At 38.2% G+C, this 23,874-nt stretch overlaps 2 protein-coding genes across 6 annotated transcripts in view; one reads left to right on the forward strand and one right to left on the reverse strand.

Moving 5' to 3' along the window:
• The window catches only part of LOC121315528 (visinin-like protein 1), a 39,601-nt gene extending 29,920 nt beyond the window's left edge, over positions 1-9,681 (forward strand). For both annotated transcript variants that reach the window (XM_041249695.1, XM_041249694.1), the window contains 2 exons: positions 7,630-7,845; positions 9,391-9,681. In XM_041249695.1, the coding sequence (XP_041105629.1) occupies positions 7,630-7,845; positions 9,391-9,588 (414 nt within the window). In that variant the 3' untranslated portion in view covers positions 9,589-9,681. The remainder of the gene's footprint in view (positions 1-7,629; positions 7,846-9,390) is intronic.
• Positions 9,682-13,872: 4,191 nt separating this feature from the next.
• Positions 13,873-23,874, reverse strand: part of smc6 (structural maintenance of chromosomes 6) — a 61,875-nt gene continuing 51,873 nt past the window's right edge. For 2 of the 4 annotated variants that reach the window (XM_041249696.1, XM_041249697.1), the window contains 5 exons: positions 23,437-23,562; positions 21,175-21,280; positions 16,227-16,379; positions 15,725-15,822; positions 13,873-15,107 (listed from right to left, as the gene is read on the reverse strand). In XM_041249696.1, coding sequence (XP_041105630.1) covers positions 15,005-15,107; positions 15,725-15,822; positions 16,227-16,379; positions 21,175-21,280; positions 23,437-23,562 — 586 coding nt within the window. In that variant the 3' untranslated portion in view covers positions 13,873-15,004. Of the gene's footprint in view, positions 15,108-15,724; positions 15,823-16,226; positions 16,380-21,174; positions 21,281-23,436; positions 23,563-23,874 lie in introns of those variants that run through there. The other 2 variants (XM_041249698.1, XM_041249700.1) reach the window with 2 other exon arrangements.

Consider the following 23,874-nt stretch of genomic DNA (forward strand, 5'->3'; position numbering starts at 1 on the left):
TTGTACATTGTTGCTTCTGTCTGTATATATTTCACATTTATTGTCTTTTTCACAAATTATATGTGGTATTTAAACCAATCACTGTAATAGTTTTTCTATTTACATGTATTTGTGCGCACTACAGCTTGTTGCTTGTTACGTCCCGCTGTGGCCAAGTGCCCTGAGTGAAGCCAGTGGCTCAGGTCGCTTCTTCCCAGGTATCCAGCAACATAAGTCAGCTGCATAGCTCTGGTTGGAGTTATATTATTTCTCGTTTTTTGCCTTTTAGAACAATACGAAACGTTTTATGTTATTTCTGTAATTGTTATACAGTAGTCTGCGGCTAAGAGAACACCCCTCAGGATGAAAGCAAAGTGTTCTTAGTTGAAGTGTTCTCTAAGATGGAGTTAACCACCAGACACAATATAAATAAATATATAAATAAATAAATATGAATTATCATAATGCATGTGCATCAACATATGAAATAAACTGAATAAGAAAATAGCAATAGACAAGTGTATGTTAATAAATGTAGCCTCGTGGCGTAGTTCGGGGGATGTCGTAAAAGGCCCTCACCTGCTTTCCTCTCTCTCTTTCTCAGCCAGTTAACCCGAAACCATGCCATCCTGTCCTTACTGATGATATTCGGCTGGTGTAAGGGAAGCGGACGCATTTTCGGTATATCCCCTTTCGGGCGGGGGATGACTCGGCATCTCTCCCCCCAGCTGCTTCCAATAACTGGCATTGTGCTCTCGCCTGTTTCTGGGTGGGGTTTGTGCAGTGCCGGGGATCCCCTCTGGCTGTACCATCTGTCAATCTCTCTTTCTTCCCTACTTAAGTTGTGCACTATTTCCTGCTCTTGTCTTTCATTTTGTGTTGGTCCTCCCTCCTCCTCCTCTTCTTCTTTTCTTCCTTCACTGCATTGTCTGCACAGGGCTCCCTCTGGGGGGGAAGAGTTTCACTCCCCCAGCCGGGCCAGGCTCCGCTGCCCAGGTTCCTCGTAGGTCAGAGGGGACCCCCGGCCACACCTGTTCTTTCGCAGCTCGTGTGCTTTAGCCACAGTGAGGCTCTAATCTGTACACCTTTCTCTTAACACTCTGTCATTTTCCTCCAGGTCCCGCGGGCATCCAGCGGGTGCCCGGCCCTCACTTCGGGGCTCACGCCTGATGGAGGTCGGTTCTACGGACGGGACCTGTCTAGATCTTTTTCCTTTCCAGATCCGGGTACCTTTCTGTCCCCCCGGGGTAGCTGGGTCTCCCTACCACCAGACAAGCTGCCGGGACGGGTCCTCTACCGAGGGGGGGGTATGGATTTTCTCTATCCATGTCGTCCCCTACTCACCACAGCCACTCAAGCAGCTAGCGGATCTTCAAGCAGCAGGGGGCCTGTCCTATCTGTTCGACTTTATCACTAACACTCTGTTGCCCAAGACCCACACACACTCCATTCACCTTCCGCCTTTGCAGGCATTCCGTGAAACTATAATAATGGAGTAATAGACAAACTAACGTTAATAAACTAACTGTAAAACTAAATTAACACAGCACCCCTACACATGTAAAAAGTATAGAAGACATACACATTATTTAAGAGAATGGTGAAGCAACTCACCAGAACAGGAAACACCAAATTGCTCGGTGACTTGTGTCTGATTCAGGTTTTTTTCAAGAGCTCGAACAATTTCCAACTTTATGTACCAAGAGAAACAGCTGTGCATATCACTTTGGTTTACATGCCATTTTGTAGCGATGAGGTGCACACATGGTAATCAGAATACAAAACAAGTCAATGATATGAAGGCGGTTCTGGAAAGATTTAATGAACCAATCAGTGTGCCTCAAGGAACTCTCGAGATGACAAATCGGTTTTGAAAAGACTGAATGAACCATTTTAATTTAAGTTTGATGATGATGATGATCTGTTGTGAACAAATCGCTAGTGGTGACAAAAGGGTGTTCTGTTCCTTTAGCTGGAGCATTTACAATGGGAAAATCCATTTCACCACAAGGGTGTTTACTTTGAACTCAATAAAACAATAAAACGAATCGGAGATCGTTTCCATTTAAATTGGTTTTATTTTCAGAGTTTGGTTGTACAGAGGTAGCTTAGAATGACATATCATTCTAACAAACCCGGAATCAACCAGAATTGGAAAAAAGATTTAAAGAGACTTGATCCAGCACCCTAATGAGGCGTGGCTTAACACCCATTTAGATAATAGCTGAAAAAAACAATTACTGTTTCATTAGACCACCCTGTTCCCTATTTACACAAATAACCTAACAGTATAATGTTGGGGTACAATTAACTAGCAACCTCAGAGGACCAGTGCAGAGAGATGCCAATAGCTTGCATATAGGAAAATAAACAGCTCTTATTGAAGTGTTTGGTACATGGAATAATTTACCGTGACCATGTAATTTAAACTACTTGACTTTATATTCACAGAATGCCCTTGTTGATTTAACAAATCACTGAGAATGCGATTGCCTGGCCAGACATCTGCCACGCAATAAAGTGCAGCAGACAGTATGCATGTTGTGCTGCAGTGTGTAGCAAGTGCTACACCACCACTGTCTACAGGCACTCTTTTGATGGAAACAGCCAGCCCAGCTACGCCTAGGCGTAGCACTGGGCAGTGTCACCAGAAATGGGGTCATCACCACAGACTTGTCCAGCCTGGGCTGGGGCGCAATGTGAAATGGCCGTGGTGTGCAAGGTGTGTGGATCTACAGGCATACCTGGCCTTGCAGATCTTTTTTCAGGAGGCTTGAGGGAGACATGTGCTTGTCTGTATGGACAACACAACAGTGGTGGCTTACATCAACCACCAGGGCCGCCTCAGGTCGTCTCCATCATGCAGCCTGCAAGCTTTTGCTCTGGGCACAAGAGTACATCTGCCCGCGGTGACAAACTGGGTGGCAGACCTCCTCTCAAGAAGATTACGCAGTAGTTCAGGTGGTGAGCCTCATTTGGGAAGTTTTGGGAGATCAGACAGATCTCTTTGCCTCCCAGGAATCAACCCACTGTCCCCTTTGTTTCTCCATAATAGGAGATGAGAAACCACACCAATGGCTGAGGCAAATATATATATAAACAGTGCCTTGAAAAAGTATTCAACCCCCATCCCTTTTTTTCACATTTAAGAGTCTCAGATTCAGAATTTGAGATAGTTTAAATTAGGATTTTTTCCCGTTGATCTACAAAGCCTCGAGCACCATGTCAAGTCAAAAGAAAAATTCCAAAAGCTTTCAACAATTTACTAAAAATGAAAAACGGAAATGATCAGATTAAAAAAAGTATTCATACCCTTTGTAATTGCAAGCCTAAATTTGCTCAGGTACAATATATTACCTCAACAAGTCACACAATTTGTTGATGGACTCCACCTGAGGATAAATACCGGTCTGTCTGTATGGTCCCACAGTATGGTAGAGACTTTCAAAAGAAAAAATCAAAATGAAGAGAAAGAGCATTCTAAGCAAGTCAGGGATGTGATTATAGAGAAGCAAAATGTACGCTAAAAAGGGTGGGCGGCATTTAAAAAGTTTGCGCACCACTGGAGTAGTCAGTGAGGAAGGGGCAAATTCTGCATGTTGGCTGAGGAAGAGAAAAGAGAAGAAGATCTGGGCATCGTTCTTATAGAGATGATACGCAAAGCCATGGGAAGAGATGAGGGGACTCAGGGAGCAGGTGTAGAGAGAAAACAGAACGGGTCCCAGGACTGAGCCTTGGGGGACACCTAACGAAACCATAGTTCCCAAATTGTAACAGGGAGGAGGCTGGGCACCAACCAGTGACCCCGCACACCGCAAGCAAGCATCTTAACCAGAGTGCAAAAGAGCCAGGCTCGTCTGCATTCATGATTTAAGAGCTTTTAACTTCATCTCACTAACGGGACAGGACTTAATCCATAACAACAGTCTATCACACAACACTGCCCATAACACTCTTCCCCCCGTTAGCCTTGGCGATCGGCTCTATGATATCCAAGTGGAGGCTAGGCATGGTAAAGACGCTCGCTTACGGTGCATGGGGTCGCTTGTTAGCGCACAGCCACTGCCCTGTTACACAACGCACAGCACAAAAATAGTAATAATTTTGACAAAACAACAATACATATCATATAATCTCGGTGATATAAGCTAAAAATAAAAAAAATACAAAAAAAAATAAAAAACCGTCACTAGTGTCTAATGATGTCACAAATGCTGAGTAGACTAAGACACAGAGTGAGTTAAATACAACATCAGTGCATGGAAGCCAGGGGTAACCCTCAACTTGAAAGTAAACCTTCCCACATTGGGCATAGCACTGAATTATGTAAAGCAGGATTATTATTAGAAATCCTATTTCAGTTTTTGGTTTAGATGGAATTTATCATAGTTACTAGAGTAGAACATTATAAGTGCTGTTGATTCTACAATTATTCCACAGTACCCAAAGCTGGGACTTAGGAGCGGAATTTGTTTAGTAGCATCACTCTGCGAAATAGCTGTGTTTTAGAACTTTTCAGCCTTGATATCAAATATATTAATCTTAACAAGTTTGAAGTCAGACAGTGTCTAAGTTACTTTAAACAGAACTTGAAGCTCTATGAAAAAAAAAAAAAAAAAAAAAAAAATGCTTGCTGTGTTGAGTCACTACATTGTGCACTTTGTCAAATGAAATTTGTAACTGTCCCCTGTAGCTTTGCATTGTGCCATTCATGATACAAAGCTACAGGGGAGACATCTGTGTAATTTATTGTAATACAAAAAAAAAATTATATATATATACAGTACTGTGCAAAAGTGTTAGGCAGGTGTGAAAAAATGCTGTAAAGTAAGAATGCTTTAAAAAATAGACATGTTAATAGATTATATTTATCAATTAACTAAATGCAAAGTGAGTGAACAGAAGAAAAATCTAAATCAAATCCATATTTGGTGTGACCATCCTTTGCCTTCAAAACAGCATCAATTCTTCTAGGTACACTTGCACAAAGTCAGGGATTTTGTAGGCATATAGTCAGGTGTATGATTAAACAATTATACCAGACAGGTGCTAATGATCATCAATTCAATATGTAGGTTGAAACACAATCATTAACTGAAACAGAAACAGCTGTGTAGGAGGAATAAAACTGGGTGAGGAACAGCCAAACTCAGCTAACAAGGTGAGGTTGCTGAAGACGGTTTACTGTCAAAAGTCATACACCATGGCAAGACTGAGCACAGCAACAAGACACAAGGTAGTTATACTGCATCAGCAAGGTCTCTTCCAGGCAGAAATTTCAAAGCAGACAGGGGTTTCCAAATGTGCTGTCCAAGCTCTTTTGAAGAAACGGGCAATGTTGAGGACCGTAGACGCAGTGGTCGGCCAAGGAAACTTACTGCAGCACATGAAAGACACATCATGCTTACTTCCCTTCGCAATCGGAAAATGTCCAGCAATGCCATCAGCTCAGAATTGGCAGAAAACAGTGGGACCCTGGTACACCCATCTACTGTCCGGAGAAGTCTGGTCAGAAGTGGCCTTCATGGAAGACTTGCGGCCAAAAAGCCATACCTCCGACATGGAAACAAGGCCAAGCGACTCAACTATGCACGAAAACACAGGAACTGGGGTGCAGAAAAATGGCAGCAGGTGCTCTGGACTGATGAGTCAAAATTTGCAATATTTGGCTGTAGCAGAAGGCAGCTTGTTCGCCGAAGGGCTGGAGAGTGATACACGAATGAGTGTCTGCAGGCAACAGTGAAGCATGGTGGAGGTTCCTTGCAAGTTTGGGGCTGCATTTCTGCAAATGGAGTTGGGGATTTGGTCAGAATTAATGGTCTCCTCAATGCTGAGAAGTACAGGCAGATACTTATCCATCATGCAATACCATCAGGGAGGCATCTGATTGGCCCCAAATTTATTCTGCAGCATGACAACGACCCCAAACATACAGCGAAAGTCATTAAGAACTATCTTCAGCGTAAAGAACAACAAGGAGTCCTGGAAGTGATGGTATGGCCCCCACAGAGCCCTGATCTCAACATCATTGAGTCTGTCTGGGATTACATGAAGAGAGAGAAGCAACTGAGGCTGCCTAAATCCACAGAAGAACTGTGGTTAGTTCTCCAAGATGTTTGGGCCAACCTACCTGCCGAGTTCCTTCAAAAACTGTGTGCAAGTGTACCTAGAAGAATTGATGCTGTTTTGAAGGCAAAGGGTGGTCACACCAAATATTGATTTGATGTAGATTTTTCTTCTGTTCACTCACTTTGCATTTTGTTAATTGATAAATATAAACTATTAACGTCTATTTTTGAAAGCATTATATATATATATATATATATAATATATATATATATATATATATATATATATATATATATATATATATATATATATTTTATATTTTTTGTGGCTGTTTTGATGGCAATGACATTTCAAATCTTTTTTTTTTTTTATTAATACCTACACTCTGTGAATGTCATCCATACATTACCGGTACCTACAACTCTTAACGGGGTATTTAGAACGTGTATCTGTAGTTATCTACTGAATTAAACTGGATGCACTTTAAAGGTTGCAGTATTTGAAAGTATGCTTTTAAAAGGTTATTCTGTGCATTTCTGAGTGCCTAAAGATAATGGAGAGTGATTGATTTTCCCTCTTCTGTACTTATTTCTGTTTTAGACAATTATGTTTTCTCTATCTTGGATTTCATATGTAAACTCGTTCGCACCATTAACAAAACACACACACATTACAGGTAAAGAACAATTTACAGATATAGAAATGATTAAATAATGTGCTGTCCTGGAGAAGTGCAAACTTTAAAATATACTCACAACAAGTTTAGAAAAAAATGAATTGTAGAAATAATAATTAATATGCATGATTGAAATACTGTTCTAGTAATAACTTGCAAGTTTTAGTACTGATCATTCTGTAGTTTAAATATAAATATTTTAAATAATTTTCAGTGTGAATGTGGGTTGCTCTGATCAATGTATCTTCCATTCAGCCGTTGATCTTAACACTTGCCTTTCTGAATCAATGTAGAAGCTGAATATGATTCGGCTTGAAAATGTCTCCTCAATAAAATCCCTGGAGCTTAATAGTGTAGGGCTTTGTTGAAGAAACAAATAACTTTATTGTTAAATAAATCAATTAATGAAAAGATGACTGAAAATGTTCCATTGTCAATTAATTTAGCGTATTAATATCTACATGAATTAATGACAACAGTAGTGGCAACAGATTGTAGGTTGTTGTCTTTTGTTTCAGCTCGCTTCAACTTAAATGTTGTCCAATCATTTGTTAGACAACTCATTCCACTCTGCTTCTTAATTCAATTTAGATTTGCAGGCAAATGTTGAAGGTGAAATAATAATATAAAATCAAATATAAAAACCATGAAAATATGAACCTAAATAAATACTTAGTGTTTGATACAATGCTGAGAAGTACAGTAGTTCTCTGGTCTGATTTTCCACTGGTAGCAAATTGCAACACGGGTTGATTGGTCTGCGAGGATTGCAAGGTAAAGGGCAACATTTTAATATCTGTAAATGTTAACACATTATTAGAAAAACATGCTATTGGTTCACGTAAAGATAAGTCTTCTTCTATTCTCATTCTGGGTTTTTTTGTTTGTTTATTTTTTTCTTGCAGTTTTTCCCATATGGTGACGCATCTAAGTTTGCCCAACATGCCTTCAGAACCTTTGATAAGAACGCAGACGGGACCATTGACTTCAGAGAGTTTATCTGTGCACTGTCTATCACATCACGGGGGAGCTTTGAGCAGAAACTGAACTGGGCTTTTAACATGTATGATCTGGATGGAGATGGAAAAATTACAAGAGTGGAAATGCTAGAGATTATTGAGGTAAGTTGAGACTAATTAAATATTAAATAACAAAATTGCATTAGATGCCTTGGCACTTGTGAGACTGAAAAATAGTATGTTCAATTTTAGAAACAGGAGTATCATACAAATATGGATTGTACTGATGTTACAAGCATTCAGGAGATCGATCTCTCTGATGTCATGGAATAAAGCCATGGGGGTTGGTTGAAAGAGTTGTGGAAATGTTTTACTGTTGTCAGGATTTCCCAATGGAAAAAATGTTTAAGAGTGACCTAATTGTCTCTAAAAGACTTTGATTAAAATTGGGTTGAAAAGTAGTTAAAGGGATTATAGTTATAGCATATTTTGTAATGTAAAATACAAATAGCAGTTGGAAAGTTAGACAGTATTTCTGTATTTCATTCAAACAATTGAGAAAACATTGAAATAGAAAACTGAGAATGCCGTTAAAGCCTCTTGTTATTGGTCTGCATACAGAATTCAATGTGTTTTTGGATAAAGATGCATGGATAGTGAATACAAGGAATCAGTCAAAAGTGGTCAGAATTTGAATAGCATGCTAAACTTCTACGGGTATTATATACCAACATTGTTTAAGCACATTGTGTATAGTGCACCCCTCGTGTTACCATGCATGACTTAGCTGTCTTGGGCTGTATCCCTTGTAACAGTATAATGGGTTCCTCTTGTATACTAACCTTGCACACTGCTGTAAAGGATACTTTCACTCGAGTATTCTGCACACCTTATATATGATTATATTCTGAACACTAGAAGCTGTAGAGCTGAACAGCTGTTGCCATGGTGATTTTCTTCATTGTTACCCAGACCTATTACTCTTAGTGCTAAGGCACCTACAGTACTCTTTATGCTGTTTGATAGTTTTAATTGTGTAGGTTGGTTTTAGCATTGTTATCCTGTGCTTTTGTAAAATTGTGGTAATTTTATAAACAGTGCATTAAATTAATATTCATTAGGACAATACAGAAATGTGGCTCCATTAAAGTTTATTGTTGAGCTGTATTCTGTCTCATAATTTTAAAGAAAAAAATTATATCCATTATATCCATTATTTTGGGTTATATAAGCACTGCATCCATCCAGCTAAGTGTGTGATGCTTTTTAGGTGAATTTAATTAAGTTATTTAACCTTGAGCAATTGCTTGATTACTGTTGTTTTTCTTCAACCCTGCCAGCCTGTTAATATTGCTCTACCGCTGTTGTTTGTGCTGAATTTGTGCAGCATTTTAGAGTAAATAATCTGTAATTATCTTCTGTTTGTTTTAAGTTAACTGAAGAAAATGCTTCCTAAGTGAATTTCCTGTAACGTATATGATGAAATTGTTATTTTTTAGGAATATATGTAGAATATTCAGTTATATGTTAATTTCTTAGTACAGAATAAAACATGTATCCATCCATCCATACCAACAGTCCATGGCCAAGCATAAAAACCAATTTTAAAGCAATCACCTTTTGGAATTCCTATGTAAAGTACTGATTTTCCTGATGTCTGACAATTTGGATAATATATCTAAAAAACATTCTCTTTTCTTTCAAAAGGCCATTTACAAAATGGTGGGCACTGTCATCATGATGAAAATGAATGAGGATGGCCTGACACCTGAGCAGCGTGTAGACAGGATTTTCAGTAAGATGGATAAGAACAACGACGATCAGATCACGCTGGATGAGTTCAAAGAAGCTGCAAAGAGTGATCCATCCATTGTATTACTGCTTCAGTGTGACATTCAGAAATGAGCTGACGTCAATGCATTATGGACTGCACAAAAAGTTAAATGTTCCATTCAGTTTGCAGCTATTTCCTCAGAAAAAAAAAAAAAAAAAAAATTGCTTGGAATGGAATTTAAATGAGGACTCGCTTCAAACTTTTTGAAACACGTGTGCTACAGTAATTTCTTAACATTATAAATAATATATATATATATATATATATATATATATATATATCTATATATATAATATATATATATAATGTTTGAAGTACTGCCAAATGTGAAGTGCGCAAAGTAATTTCTATCTTTTCCCTCTGAAGCTTGTGCATCAGTAATGTGCTGCGTTGAATTATGCTACTATTTATTGTTCTTGTTTACTGATGCTAGCTACTGTATGTGTTTCATAAACTGAGTAATGTCAATGAAACTGAATTCCCATGGTAATGTCTAATAAACCATTTATCCATTCTTCTATACATTAAAATTGGACTGAAAGAGAGATGGATTACTGAATTCATCAGCCTCCTCTCGATTGTGCTTGTACTGTTCGTGAATATAAAGTAATTTCTTTGCATGCCTTTAGGTTTTGCCCTGATACGTTCCTCATTTGCATCCTTTATAATCCAAACAAGACTAAGCCTCTTTGAAGAAATGTAGTGCTGAGCCAATAGGAACTCAACTTTCATTGCAGTAGGTCCTTCAATAAAACACTGTATTGTTGTTAAGGATGCATATTTGTGATTTGTTTAACCATTATTTAATACTTGTGGGAGCATGTTTCCTTATTAAAATCTTGATATTGCTAAATGTATTGTTGTCTCCATTTAAATATACTTACTGGCAAGCTCACATGACCTTGTACAGAGAAAAATAACAGCATAATCCCAATAACAGCGGTCTATGGCCAAGAATGACAACCAATTTTAAAACAATCACCTTTTTAAAGACCCAGCATATGTATGGGCATCAAACTGTGATGACAAAGAACACATATGAATTCCTATAGAATATTAAGTACACATTGTTTCAAGCATCAACGCACCAATCCTTACTTTCGTTGAAGTCCCAATCTTAATTTGTTTGTTATTCAAGTGGTGCTTCTTACCAAGGTGTGCCACATTTTTTTTTATCATTAATTTTTTATAGAACTTTTTTTATTCCCCCTCACCACACACATTGTATATAATCCCTTGTCTTCAAAGATGCAGTATTCCACATGCAAAGCCCAAGCCCCCATATATAATATATATATATATATATATATATATATATATATATATATATATATATAGGTTATATATATATTTTTTTGTACCCATAGGAATCTTTGAAGAGTAGATTACTTAAAGGACTGATATTCAACCTCCACCTGAATTTGAACGTGTTGTTAATGTGATTTGTAACAGCATCAGCTTCTTAAGTGAGGCCTAACCAACACTTCAGACAAACATCTTTTCCCAGCAAATGTTTGTATTGAACAAGACAATGAATTATTATCAAATGCAAAATTCAAACAAACAGCAACTATTCAGAATTGTAAAGGATTTTTTTTTCCATGTAGTAGCATGTGTTGTGCCCCTTAATGACGTTGGCGGCACTAATCCAATCCCTGTGTTGTGGTTTAAAATAATAAAACATCTATGGGCTGTTTTCTGAAAGTATGTGGTCTTTATTGGACTTTTTAAAGTACGAAAGTCTCTGTACATTCAAATAAGCACAAGAATGTGAAAACACATTAAAGTAACAGCAATTGTAATACAGTAGTGTGTAATACAGTTGATCATTACCCATGTACAAATACCAATATATATTTAAAATCACCCTTGCTACATAACCCAAACCATACAAAATAAACCAAATAAACCTAGAGATGGGGATTACTCCATCACATATGCTGACCTTGGTGAGTCTGGCCCCTCAGCTGAGGCAATCCTGTCAGCGGACCAGTGGAAATGCTGACAGCTTACTGGTTGACTCCTCAGGCTGGAGCAATCTGGCAGCAGAAATGCTGCCAGTAGCAAAGTTGGCAGTGGCAGTTCTGGCAGTGGGAATGCTGCAAGTGGCAGTGGCATCGGTAATGCTCAGTGCGGGAAACTTCACCAATAGTGGTGGCGCGGCGTACTCCAGTAGTGACGGTGCCACTGGCAGTGGTCCTGCTGCCCTCAGTGCGGGGCAGTCTGGTAGTGAAGCTACTGGAAGTGGAGGTGGTCTCCCTTCTCTTGGGCTCTGGCCCTAGAATTTCCGGCAGCGCAACTGTTGCTGCTGGACACAACAAAGCCCCAGGTGATGACAAGCAGGCATCCCAGGGCAGTGACATGGAGGCATCCCCAGTGTTGCAGGCTTAGCCTCCCTCCATGTTGCAGGCTCGGCAGCTCTAGGCAGTGCAAGCTTTGCAGGACAAGGCAGAAGTTGACTCTCTGGAGGTAGCTTCAGCTCCTCTGGTGGTGGATGTGGGAACAACAAGTGGCCTCCCTCTTGTGGTGGAGGTTGGAGCAGCGGGTAGTCTCCCTGGGTGGCAGAGGCAGGAGCAGCAGGTAGTCTTCCTTTATCACTGGAGACTGGTGTGGCTCTCGATTGCTGGGGACTGGTGCGGCTCTCCCTCAGTTGCTGGGGACTAGTGCAGCTCTTCCTCGGTCGCTAGGGACTGGTGCAGTTCTCCCTCAATCACTGGGACTGTTGTGGCTCTCTTGATCGCTGGGGACTGGCGGTGACTGGTGTGGGCCCTGGTGTGGATGTGCCTACTGCTTGTGGAGCTAAAGTAGGTGTAGCTCATTCCAATGCGACTGGAGCTGGTGGGCCCCTCCCACATCTGCAGCCAGGTGGTTGAGTACCATAGCTTCCGATCATCCTCTGGAGGTCCTCTCTCATGCTAACCGATTCAAAACCGATACAGTGCTGTTTTGTAACCGGATAACTCAAACTCAAATTGAAATTTTTATTCAGTCTTTTCAAAACTGACTTGTCATCTAGAATAATCTAGAGCTGCTGCTGCATTTAACATGTGTAGGGATGCTGTGTTAATAACCATATAAAATTAATTCTCGCATTCATAAATACTGTTGAGCTGCTGCTGCATTTTTACTTTATGTAGGGGTGCTTTGCTAATGTCATATTAATGCATGTGCATCATGACAGAAGTAATAAATACATTTGTTTTTATTGACTCATATTGGGATTGGCAGTGGCATCTTGTGTCCAGTGGTCAACTTTGTCTTGGAGGACACTTTGCTTGCTTCCCGACAGGTGTTCTCTTAGACAGAGAGACTACTGTACCACATTTCTTTCCCCCCTTGTCAAAAAGTAAAAAATCTATCACCATTTGTTTTTCAAGTTCTTGCAACAACTTGGTATTCTAAAATATAAAAACAATCACAGCCTATAGCCTACCTAACAACAAAAAGCAATTCTATGCATGTTTCTAAATACGTAAATATACAGGCGAGATGCTTGTTATTAAAATAGGAAACACGTGTTTTCTTCCCTTCTGTTGTTTTCTTGCTCATAGGGAAAAAAAAAAACTTACAAAAAAAAGTGGGTGAAGACAATGCAGGGTTACATTTTAAGTGATGTGTTAGAATGTATTCCAAGACCATTCATGGTCTCTGCCTTCTTGGTTGTTTTATAGAAGGACTTAATTAGCAATGTTCAAAGGTTTGTTTCATTACTGAATTAGCATTGTTCAGATATTAGTTTCATCACTGAATTAGCAATGTTGAGGTTTGTTTCATCACTGAATTAGCAATGTTCAAAGGTTTGTTTCATTACTGAATTAGCATTGTTCAGATATTAGTTTCATCACTGAATTAGCAATTTTCAGAGGTTTGTTTCAACATAAAATGTAGCTTGAAATCATCTATCACTTAACACAGAATATCGACCATAGAATTTGAATCAAAGTCAACTAACAAATTACAGTGCAAAGGCAAAAAAACGTTAAGAACATATCCTTCTGTGCTCAGAACAGCACTGCAGAAAAAATGTACCCTATATTTCTTGAAATAAAGTAAGTTATCTGAGTGATATATTTACCACTCATTTGATATAATGGTAATAGGGGTATGGTTGTATAGGCCCCAATATCCAGTACTTTATTATTTAAACACCACCACTGCTAGGAAATGTATGGTTGAGGGCTTTGTGACATAACGTGCTACTGAAGGTATCACTAACTTTATTTCAGTCTATTAAAAAAAAAAATCAACAATTGTAAAATGCATTAAACAAAACACACATGGCAATCTGTTTCAGTAATACATTAAAAAAACAATCTTTAAATGACAAGGAAAAATATTAAAAAGGAATACAGCTGCAAATAGAAAAAAACAATGATAACAAAATATATTAAACAATAGAAAAAGGCAAACGTTTACAAAATGTTAAAAGCATTTACTGTATGGGGGTGTGGTGGGGAATGAATTTATGCTAACAAATACCTACAATATACAACATGTTATCACAACTGGATGAGTGGATCTGATTACAAGTATGCCATAAATCTAATCCTGTATCTGGTCTTGACTGATCTGTTACCAATTGTAATGAACATTTTACTATGATAAAGAAAATGGTAGAAATGTGAACAAACCCAGAAATATAATCAAGTGGATTTCTACGAAGAACTTCCATTTGTCCAAAGTTACCTACATGACTGTATTATTTACCACAAAACCCATCTTGCATGTCAGGTCCATGGAAATGAAGAGATTCTGTGGCAGCCACAAGAGTGGGGTCCCCTGAGTGAATATGGGTTATTCCCTCATCCTACCGGCTGCCTGAGTAACAGTGGAATCACAGAATCACTAAACTTCCATGCAACAGCATGCAAGAAACAATGCAAATAATTTTATAAAATAACAAAAAGAAAAAAAAAAAAAAACACAATCAAAGCAGTGTTGTGGACATGCAACTTCAGAACTGCCCTTAGCCATTAGTCTCCACACTCTCTCTCTCCTAGTGTAACACTGTTGTAGTCTTTGAACAATCACAAGTTGTACATGTTTTAATACTTTTCCACTGCTCCTAATACTAATTCTTACAGTAGAAAAAAAATCCATGTTTAGCCCTTAACATAATTTTCGACCACTGTATGCAAGTTTCCATGCTCTTCTCAAAATACTGCACTGACATCAGGATGATGATGATTATTGTCACAGTTACATAAAATCACCTTTCAATAATAAATGTTTTAATGCAATGCACTTATAAAAGTATACAATTACAGTACTGTACAAGAATCTTCTATAATGTACAATTTGAATATTTATTACTTTGAAATTTTATTACAGTTGTCAAATGTTTTTTATTTTTTATTCATTAGTCAGTGGATTACCAGGCAAGGGTAAAAAACATGACTTGAACCTATCAAGTTCTCACAGAGGGTGAACAAGTTCTACCTCTTAATAGGGCAATTATAATTACCATAAACCAACACGTGGTATAAACTATGATTTCTGACTAGCTTCCTCATCTTCACTTTGTTGCTTATTCCCCCTTTCAGGGTCCATTAGCTGGTGAATTTTAATAAGGTTGCTTTTAGGCAAAGTCCTATAAAGAAAAGAAAAAGGTATCCATTAAACTGTTTTTGATTTATATAGAAAATTGAAGTTCCTCTGCATATTGTCAGTAACAAACCATGTATTGATGCATTACTGATTATTGTGTCAGGCTGCAAATTCTACTAAACTGAAAGTAATTTAAGTAAGCCAGTTTTTTCTTACCAATGCTGGCCACAGAATGTGTGAAAATAAGTTGGTCTGCTTTGGTGATGATCTTTGTTGTTAGTTTAAGCATTCCAAATTTCCTTAGTGCTATCGCTGCCGAAGCATGTTGCTGGCATGACTTTACTGCTTTATTGTGCAACCTCAGCCTTAGTTGCTAAGCAGCAACAGGGAAAGCACAGTCTAGTCATGTGACCACTAGCTTATTTCTGTTGAAGAACTGATCAGAGCATTTATCATGCAATGTTTGGTTGCTGTTTTGATGTTTTCATTTTGAGAGATTTTAACAGTGAGTAGCAAAAAGAGACATAAATGTCACTGCAAGTTAACTGTAGTGATTACAGCATTAGCCAAAATGTTTGTCTAATTGATTTAGTGTCTTGATGAAGACGTTTTTCCACTTGATTTCTACCTTAAATACACGAAAAACAAAAAAAATGCTACCTGGTACTTTGTGGCGTGATAAACATAAACTGGCGGAGGTGCTGTGATTCAGCCAATTTCAACATCATGTCCATTGAAATTCTTCGGTTCTTCATGTCCTACAGAGAATAACATTTGCATTACAAGCTACCCACTAACAAGTACTGGGATAGTATTAGGGAACAGGGTGTCTCAATACTTGTTGAAAGGTAGTGCATATTAAAAAATAATAATAATGAACAGTCCGCATACAGAGAATTCAGAGAAATAAAACAAACAGCAACTCAACAAATAAAAATTGAAGAGGGGTAAACAAGTATTACCACCCAACACCTAGAAAGACATTTTCGGCCAATTCCTGTATAAGTACATTTAAAAAAAAAAAACATCTTATCATAAACTTCCTCAAGGGTACAATTCATCTCTAAGCTTCCGTGATAAATGTTCCAGTTATCAGTTGCATAAAAGTTTACAAATTAAACGCTTAAATAGAGAGCATAACTGAAAGCAGAACAAAGCATACCATATAGACATCAAACTCATCCAGGCATCTGAAGGGAGACTCTGTGATTTCCCACAGGGAGAGGATGAAGCAGACAGTTGAGAAAGAACGCTCTCCCCCAGAGAGGGAGCGCATGTCACTCATGCCACCGTTCTCTCGACCTGGAGGCTGCACCTGCGTCACAGGATTAGACACAGTTTTATACTATTTGCAAAACAAAACTTAACAGTAATCTGCTGCCATTGCATGCTTTTACACTGCTGTGAAACTGATTTGGCTTTGGAATCCTGGAGTTTAGGGCTAACAGAGAAACTGTAGAAGGGAAAGACTATTTTCTGATCCTGAAAGTGCAAGTTTGGCCAATGACATTTTGGTTAAATATAACAGGTAGGCAACCTTACCGCTTTTAGTCCATAATTTTGTTCTGACCCTGTTCTCAATTATTAAATTAAACTAGGTCCCTGACTGGAGCACATTATTAATAGAATCTATTAAACCTGGACTGGAACAGCTCCTCCAGGACCTTGCAGTTGCAGCTGTATTAGCTTTCAAATCTCATTTGGCTTTTTACTCCTCATGGCCCATATTCATAAAAGATGGCAGTAATTTTCGGCCAGTAAAAAAAAAATTACCGGGCAGTATTTAAAACGTGATTTATAAAACTACGGGCTGGTTATTTTAAGACGTCAATGGCGTACACCGTCTGTTTACATCGTCACGTTATGGCTACGAAGCAAGTCTGGAGACAGGCAGGTTGTCCGAATTATTGAGATGTCAATTAAAAAAAAACAGAAAAAACAATAATTGCACATTTCCATTGCAGCGCGATAGAAAATACAGAAGGTACAAGAGCATCATCAAGCTCTGGTTAATTTTCTCATAATATTATGTTTGAATGACAAATGGCACAGAAAGACCACACCGCAGCTCTATTAAAATTAGTGCTGGGACAAATATCCGAACGAAATTTGGAAACAAAAATGAGATGTTCGTATTCGCTACAAATGACAAAAATACCTTGCCCTTATTTACCTTCTTACCAGAATTTTCACGACATTTTCAAAAGATGGCAAATGAAAAAGAGCTTTGTATGATATGTGAGATTGTATATATTACACACACACACAAACACACACACACACACAGAGTACCAGTCAAAAATTAGAGTACGCCTGCTTGAAACCAGGTTTTTCATGATTATCTATGCTTTTAACTGTATAAACTTGTCTATAAACACTTAATATTTCATTATATTATATGTGTACTTATATAAGCTGATAATCATAAGTGAATTGCATTGAAAAATTAAATTTTTAAATGAAAATGTAAATCTTGTCAATTTCAGTGAAATGGTCACCCAAAGCAAGGGGATTTCAGTCTGAAGCCCAAGTCAGTTAAAAGTCTGAAATGTGTATAACACGGTGTTAGAACACTGGCATAAGTACAAAAGTGTCTTTGTTAGATGTTCTCTGAGATAAATAGCATGTTACCTAGTTAACCTTTTGTCATCAATTATTGTTAACAGGTCAGGGTCCATGATTACTATAAATATAGGTAGCATAGGCACAAGTTTGTCATTCCTGAATGTAAGGGAGCAGAAAATGGCAAAATACGCTCAGTTAAGCAAAGAAAAAAAGACTAATTACTTTTAGAAATTAAGGTCAATCTTTAAGACAAATCGCAAGAACTTTGCAAGTGTCTGTAACTGCTGTGGCCAAGACCATCAAACTATTTGAAGAAACTGGCACTCATGAGTACTGAACAGGCCCGGCCCAGGTCAGGCAGGCCAAGCGTGACCTCAGAATCAGAGAACAAGTTAATTCGAGTCACAAGTCTGCGAAATTGCCGATTAACTGCCCCTGAAATACAAGCTCAGCTAAATGCTACTAGAAGTACAAACGTTTCAACATGAACTGTTCAGAGGAGATTGCTTGAAGCTCTCCTAACTGGAAGAACTGCTGCAAATAATCCATTGTAAAGACTGCAGAGTAAGAGGAAGAGACTTGCCTGGGCTAAAAAACACAGAAACTGGATGTTTAAGGAGTGGAAGTCGGTCTTATGGACCGATGAGTCAAAATTTGAAATATAAGCTTAATTACTGTAAAATAAAGTCGCGCACACACACACACAGGGGCCACGGCCTTGCCCCCTGCCGCTATGCTGTCTCTGCCTGCGTTCAGAGCAATATAATGGCTTTTGCCACTTTATGAAAAATAATCGAATATTTGAACGAACATGAAAATCCTGTGGTCGTCCTAGCACTAATTAAAATAGAAAGCAATTGTTAAATGGCAGAAAAAATGTCTAAGGATTTTATTTGTTGCTGTATTCCCTGCCCAATTCATTCAAATACAATGAATACAATAACATCTCAAATATGTTTCACATACAGTACATCTTACCATACAACAAGCTTCTTTTATTAAAATACAGCTAGATTGAAAATTCCTGTCCGTCACACAATACTACTCGGTTTCATAGCGAAACTGGATTAAAAAGCGCTACATATTTCTTAACATTTATTTGTAATTACTTTTTCTCGAACTAACAAATAATTCTCTTTGACATGGCTATGTATTTTTCAATATACAGGTATGGACAAAAGCTTAGCATCACCTAGAATTTTACCACTGAGGCAATAAAAAAAAAAATCTATGAACATAATTTTCATCTTTTACTTCAAAGAAACTTGATTGATCATGTAATCAAAGAAACTACAAAATTATATTGGAAGAGTCTACCGGAAGCCATAGCAGTACAGTATTTCATGTTAAATTTCAAAATGTTGCATTTGTCAGTTTTTCTTTAAGTATATGTAGGGCGCTTCCCATTTCACGGCCGTGAAATCTGGTCTGCTTTGTGTACTTTTACCCTGTACTAAAATCCAATGCAGTTATATGTACCAGTACAGGTTCCTGATGCAACTGTTAGCTTGTTTCAATTTAAAAAAGAAAGTTCATCCTCAACTGGACAGGAGTTATTGATTGACACTTGACAACAGCCAATAACTGGGCTCTACTCACTGATTGGTAGACACAGGCATCTGAGGAGGGTTTAGTATGACCTAGGGTTCTAAACCACGGTTAAGCAGGATTGGGCTTGTTGGAATCTGAGAGTTGTGGGTTGGAATTTGCCTAAACACCCATACTCTAACATGGATTGCGCTTGTTTTGGGCTTGTTTTGAAAGGCAGTGCCGCTTTTTTTTCTCGTGAGACTCTGCAACACTTCTCTAAACTGGTGTCCAAAATAAATTTTAAAGTCATTACTGCAGCAGATCATGTAAAATTATTTGGAAGCGAAATATATGCCAAGTAAAAGTATGAGAAGAAAAATACATAAAAGCACAGCAGGACAAAAAATTGTCCAGGATATACTGTCCAGCTACAGACCCGTCCCTAGCTCGCAACTGTCTATCAATTCCAACAAACACTGTGGATGCAGAGAGCTGTGTCTAAATACGGACAGGTATTTACTCCAACAATCACAGAGCGATCCTCTGGATTTCAGTTTTATTTTCTTTCAGTGTTCCTGCTTTGTTAGTCACATGCTTTTGTTAACTTCAGGGCTTTAAATGTTTATATTTTGTCATTTTTAACCACATGTTCATACTTTGTTACACCACTGTGAAATTTAGCTGAAACCCTGAAATTTAAGATTATTTAAATATTATGACCGTGAATTTGGTAGGGCCCTAAGTATATGGAAAACTACAAAGTGGTATGTAATTCAATATGTTAACGTAATGTTATTCTGCACGTTTCATTTGACTTTATGAAGCTAAATTTGTTCATTTTATAGGGTGACGCTAAACACTGGGGCATAGCTGTAAATAGTAAACACACACGTGTGTTGAGGGTCGTAATAAAATACAATTTACTTTAAAATTCCTTGCGCTCCTCTATCGATAGGTGGAATGCTATGAAAAATATGTACAGCTAAGTAGCCTACTAGCTTTCTGCACACGGCAGTGAATTATACTGTAGGAATGAAAAATAAAACTCGCCAAGATCACAATCCTAATCAGACACCGAATGAAATAATACAGGGACAGCTTTGTTTCTAGCAGTTTGACTCTTCAGTTCATGTTAGCTATCCAAAACAGTGAATAATTGTTGTCCTGTTAAATCGATACTGGCTATGAATCACATCAGAGTAATACAGAGCAAGTCGCAGCTCAAATCTGCGGGGTCCTACTCTTCTGGGAGGATCATGATCCAAGATATCTCCCTCCTCATGATGTATAGTCCACACAAGCACACTGAAGCCTGGCATGTTCTTAGAGGCCTGAGGCATGTCTTAATTATGATGCCGGAATGGGTCCATTAATGGCACAATACAGATTTAGGAATCAGACGAATAATATGCTAATGAGAAAATTGGTCTCTGAGGCACATTATTCTAACGTTGCGATGAGTGATGTCTTTTGGCGGTAAATTGCGTTTATGTATCACCCAGTAAAATCCTGTGCTTTTAAACACTGAAAAGTGGCACAATAAAGTAGATGGTAAGTTTTATGAATATGGGCCAATAAGTACATGTTTTACTCCAAAAATAAAAACTCAGACTTTCAATGAAGGGTCTAGTGCATGTTCTTACATGGCTTCATATTCTTTTTAGAATTGTAATTGGGTCAGTTCAGCATTTGTCTTCTTAACCAATACCTACTGCTACTGGTTATAAATGCAATTATAATGACTAAAATATTTATTATGCAAAATATTCTTCTTATTCAACAAGGATGACAAAATGAATTCTCTTAAAATCAGGGTTGGCCAACCACAGTCCTATGGGTCCATTCCAGTCCAGCTTTAATAGGTGAAATAGCTGCCTCATGCTAGATCGTTGTTCAAATAAAGACTTCATCTGAAAGAACACCTCTTTTAAACATTTCTCTCTCTGCTTGTGTATAAATGCAGGAAGCATTGCTCTATGTTGTAAAAGTTGTGAAACAAATATAGAAAAACTCACTGAGATTGCAAGGGCCTCATTATTGTGGTCGAATGACATAGATCCGCAACATTTAAGCGTATCAAGAAAATCAATGAAGTAGAATTTACATCTGAGGGAAAGAGACCTGTAAATAGAGAAGCAGAACAGAATAAGTACATGTGGTGTTTACAGACAAGATTTCAATGTTTTTCTCTCGGTGGTGTTTGTTGGGTATCATCAGTTTGATATAGTCCCATCAGTGCAATTTGTGTCACTCACATTGCTCATCTTGTTCAAAGCAAATATACAGAACAACTGTTGGTCAAAGTTTTTGAAGCAACCATCATGTCAATATTCCCCATGGTGGACGTATATATAGTAATATCAATAGCTCCATTACCCTTTGCTAGCTAATACTGCCCACCTTGCATAAGAGCACAATCATCTTTAAACTCTGTAGGAGATAAAGATTATTGCACACTACACATGCCTATTTAGAGGACAATCTCCTGTCTGAGGTAACTCGGTTAGGCAGCTGGTTAAATACTGAAATGGTACCCTTTTGTGAAACAGAATGCAGCGGTGAGATGAAACAGCACCCTTTGTGAAACAGAATGCAGCGGTGAGATGAAACGGCACCCTTTGTGAAACAGAATGCAGCGGTGAGATGAAACGGCACCCTTTGTGAAACAGAATGCAGCGGTGAGATGAAACGGCACCCTTTGTGAAACAGAATGCAGCGGTGAGATGAAACGGCACCCTGAAACAGAATGCAGCGGTGTGAAAACCCTTTGTGAAACAGAATGCAGCGGTGAGATGAAACGGCACCCTTTGTGAAAAAGAATGCAGCGGTGAGATGAAACGGCACCCTTTGTGAAACAGAATGCAGCGGTGAGATGAAACGGCACCCTTTGTGAAACAGAATGCAGCGGTGAGATGAAACGGCACCCTTTGTGAAAAAGAATGCAGCGGTGAGATGAAACGGCACCCTTTGTGAAACAGAATGCAGCGGTGAGATGAAACGGCACCCTTTGTGAAACAGAATGCAGCGGTGAGATGAAACGGCACCCTTTGTGAAACAGAATGCAGCGGTGAGATGAAACGGCACCCTTTGTGAAACAGAATGCAGCGGTGAGATGAAACAGCACCCTTTGTGAAACAGAATGCAGCAGCTTTTCACATAAACGTTTAAAAACACTCAGAGGAGCTCCTGTTAGTAACTATTTGAAGAAAATTACTTTGTTGATGCATCACAAAATCTAGCAAAGTGACATTACAGTGACTTTCTGTAAACATGGAAGCTACAATTAAAATCAGTATATTTGTCTTAGGCAGATCTTAACATATGTTACACTTACTTTTTGCACCATTTTGTGCAATAATAAAAAAATGACAAAGCACAACAAACCAACTGTAAAGCAATAAAGCATTAGAGCTTTATATAGCATTATTACCTCTAAACCCCAAGTCATTTTTATTGTTTTATATTTAAATACTGTTAGCACCACCCACTGAATTTAATTTAGCACCTTTTTTCAATATACTGCAATTTCTTCAGAATCTCGAATGTCAAACTGACATTTGCAATATTCCTGATAAATCAGCCTAGTGCTTACACAGTATGCAGCAAAAAAGGTGGCTAAAAGAAATTGCAAACACTGTCACAGAGCGACTCTCCATTATCCGCCCACTAGTTCAGAAAAGATGAAGAGAGGCAGTACAAGCAAGATGAAAAGAGATCTGTAGCAAAAGACAAAAGACTGTGGTTGTAAGAGGTCACTAAGAACAGTAAAATAAAGCTACATTTCATTAGGGTGATAAAATCAGCTGCCAAAAAATGACCTTCACATATCCGTCTCTTAATCAATAATTAAAACAATGGAATTGGCTATCAATGTTCTTCTTTCCTGAACAACGTACTGTTGTAATATATTTTCAATTCAATTTGATTGATACGTACATTTTGCTAAATATAGTTTACTACTTGGTATTTTCTCCCCCAGTATATTGTTAATTATAATATCTTAGCTATTTCTGGGTCTCAATATAAAGAGATGTGAATCAAACTCACATTACTTCTCATTTACTTTGGAACCTCTTTTTACTTATGTAATTATGAAAACTGGTGTAGCTATCAGTCTGTCAGTGGAACTAAGCATTTGCCTGCAACTAAGAGGATTACATGTGGTTCATACTCTGCAGTAACGTTGCTACAGGCTTTCTGGGTGACTTCACATAATACCCGCAGAGCTCTCCCTAATCCTTTCCAAATCACACATTGTGGGTGTGAGGGTCACCTACCGTCGCATTTGTTTGTATCTCGCCTGTCTCTCGTTCATGATGTTATCAAGTCGATCTATGAACCTCTTTAAGTCCTTCACCTGGCTTGAATTGTCCTTGTAATTATTTAATGCTTCGAAATATTCCCTGTGCAACAGAAATAAATAAATAAATAAATGCATAGACCGATAAATAAAAAACTGTTTTACACAGTTAATAAAGCCTAAGACAAAGAGGTTTGTATTAGCATTTTTTTGTGTGTGTAGAATGACACAGTGCAGGTCAAAATGCCCAGTCATTGGCGCCTTGGTTATGTTGTTTGTAGAACAGAATCTTGTACAGTACTGTATAACCTGGAATATACAGGACCTTTAGTGGAATGTGTTTTTGCCCCCTTATGGTTCTATACATTTGTTCCCAGTGTGATGTATTTTAAGGTTACATACTATAAGATCCGGT

The sequence above is a fragment of the Polyodon spathula genome, chromosome 5 (genome assembly GCF_017654505.1).
Source record: "Polyodon spathula isolate WHYD16114869_AA chromosome 5, ASM1765450v1, whole genome shotgun sequence".
Classification (NCBI taxonomy): Eukaryota; Metazoa; Chordata; class Actinopteri; order Acipenseriformes; family Polyodontidae; genus Polyodon; species Polyodon spathula.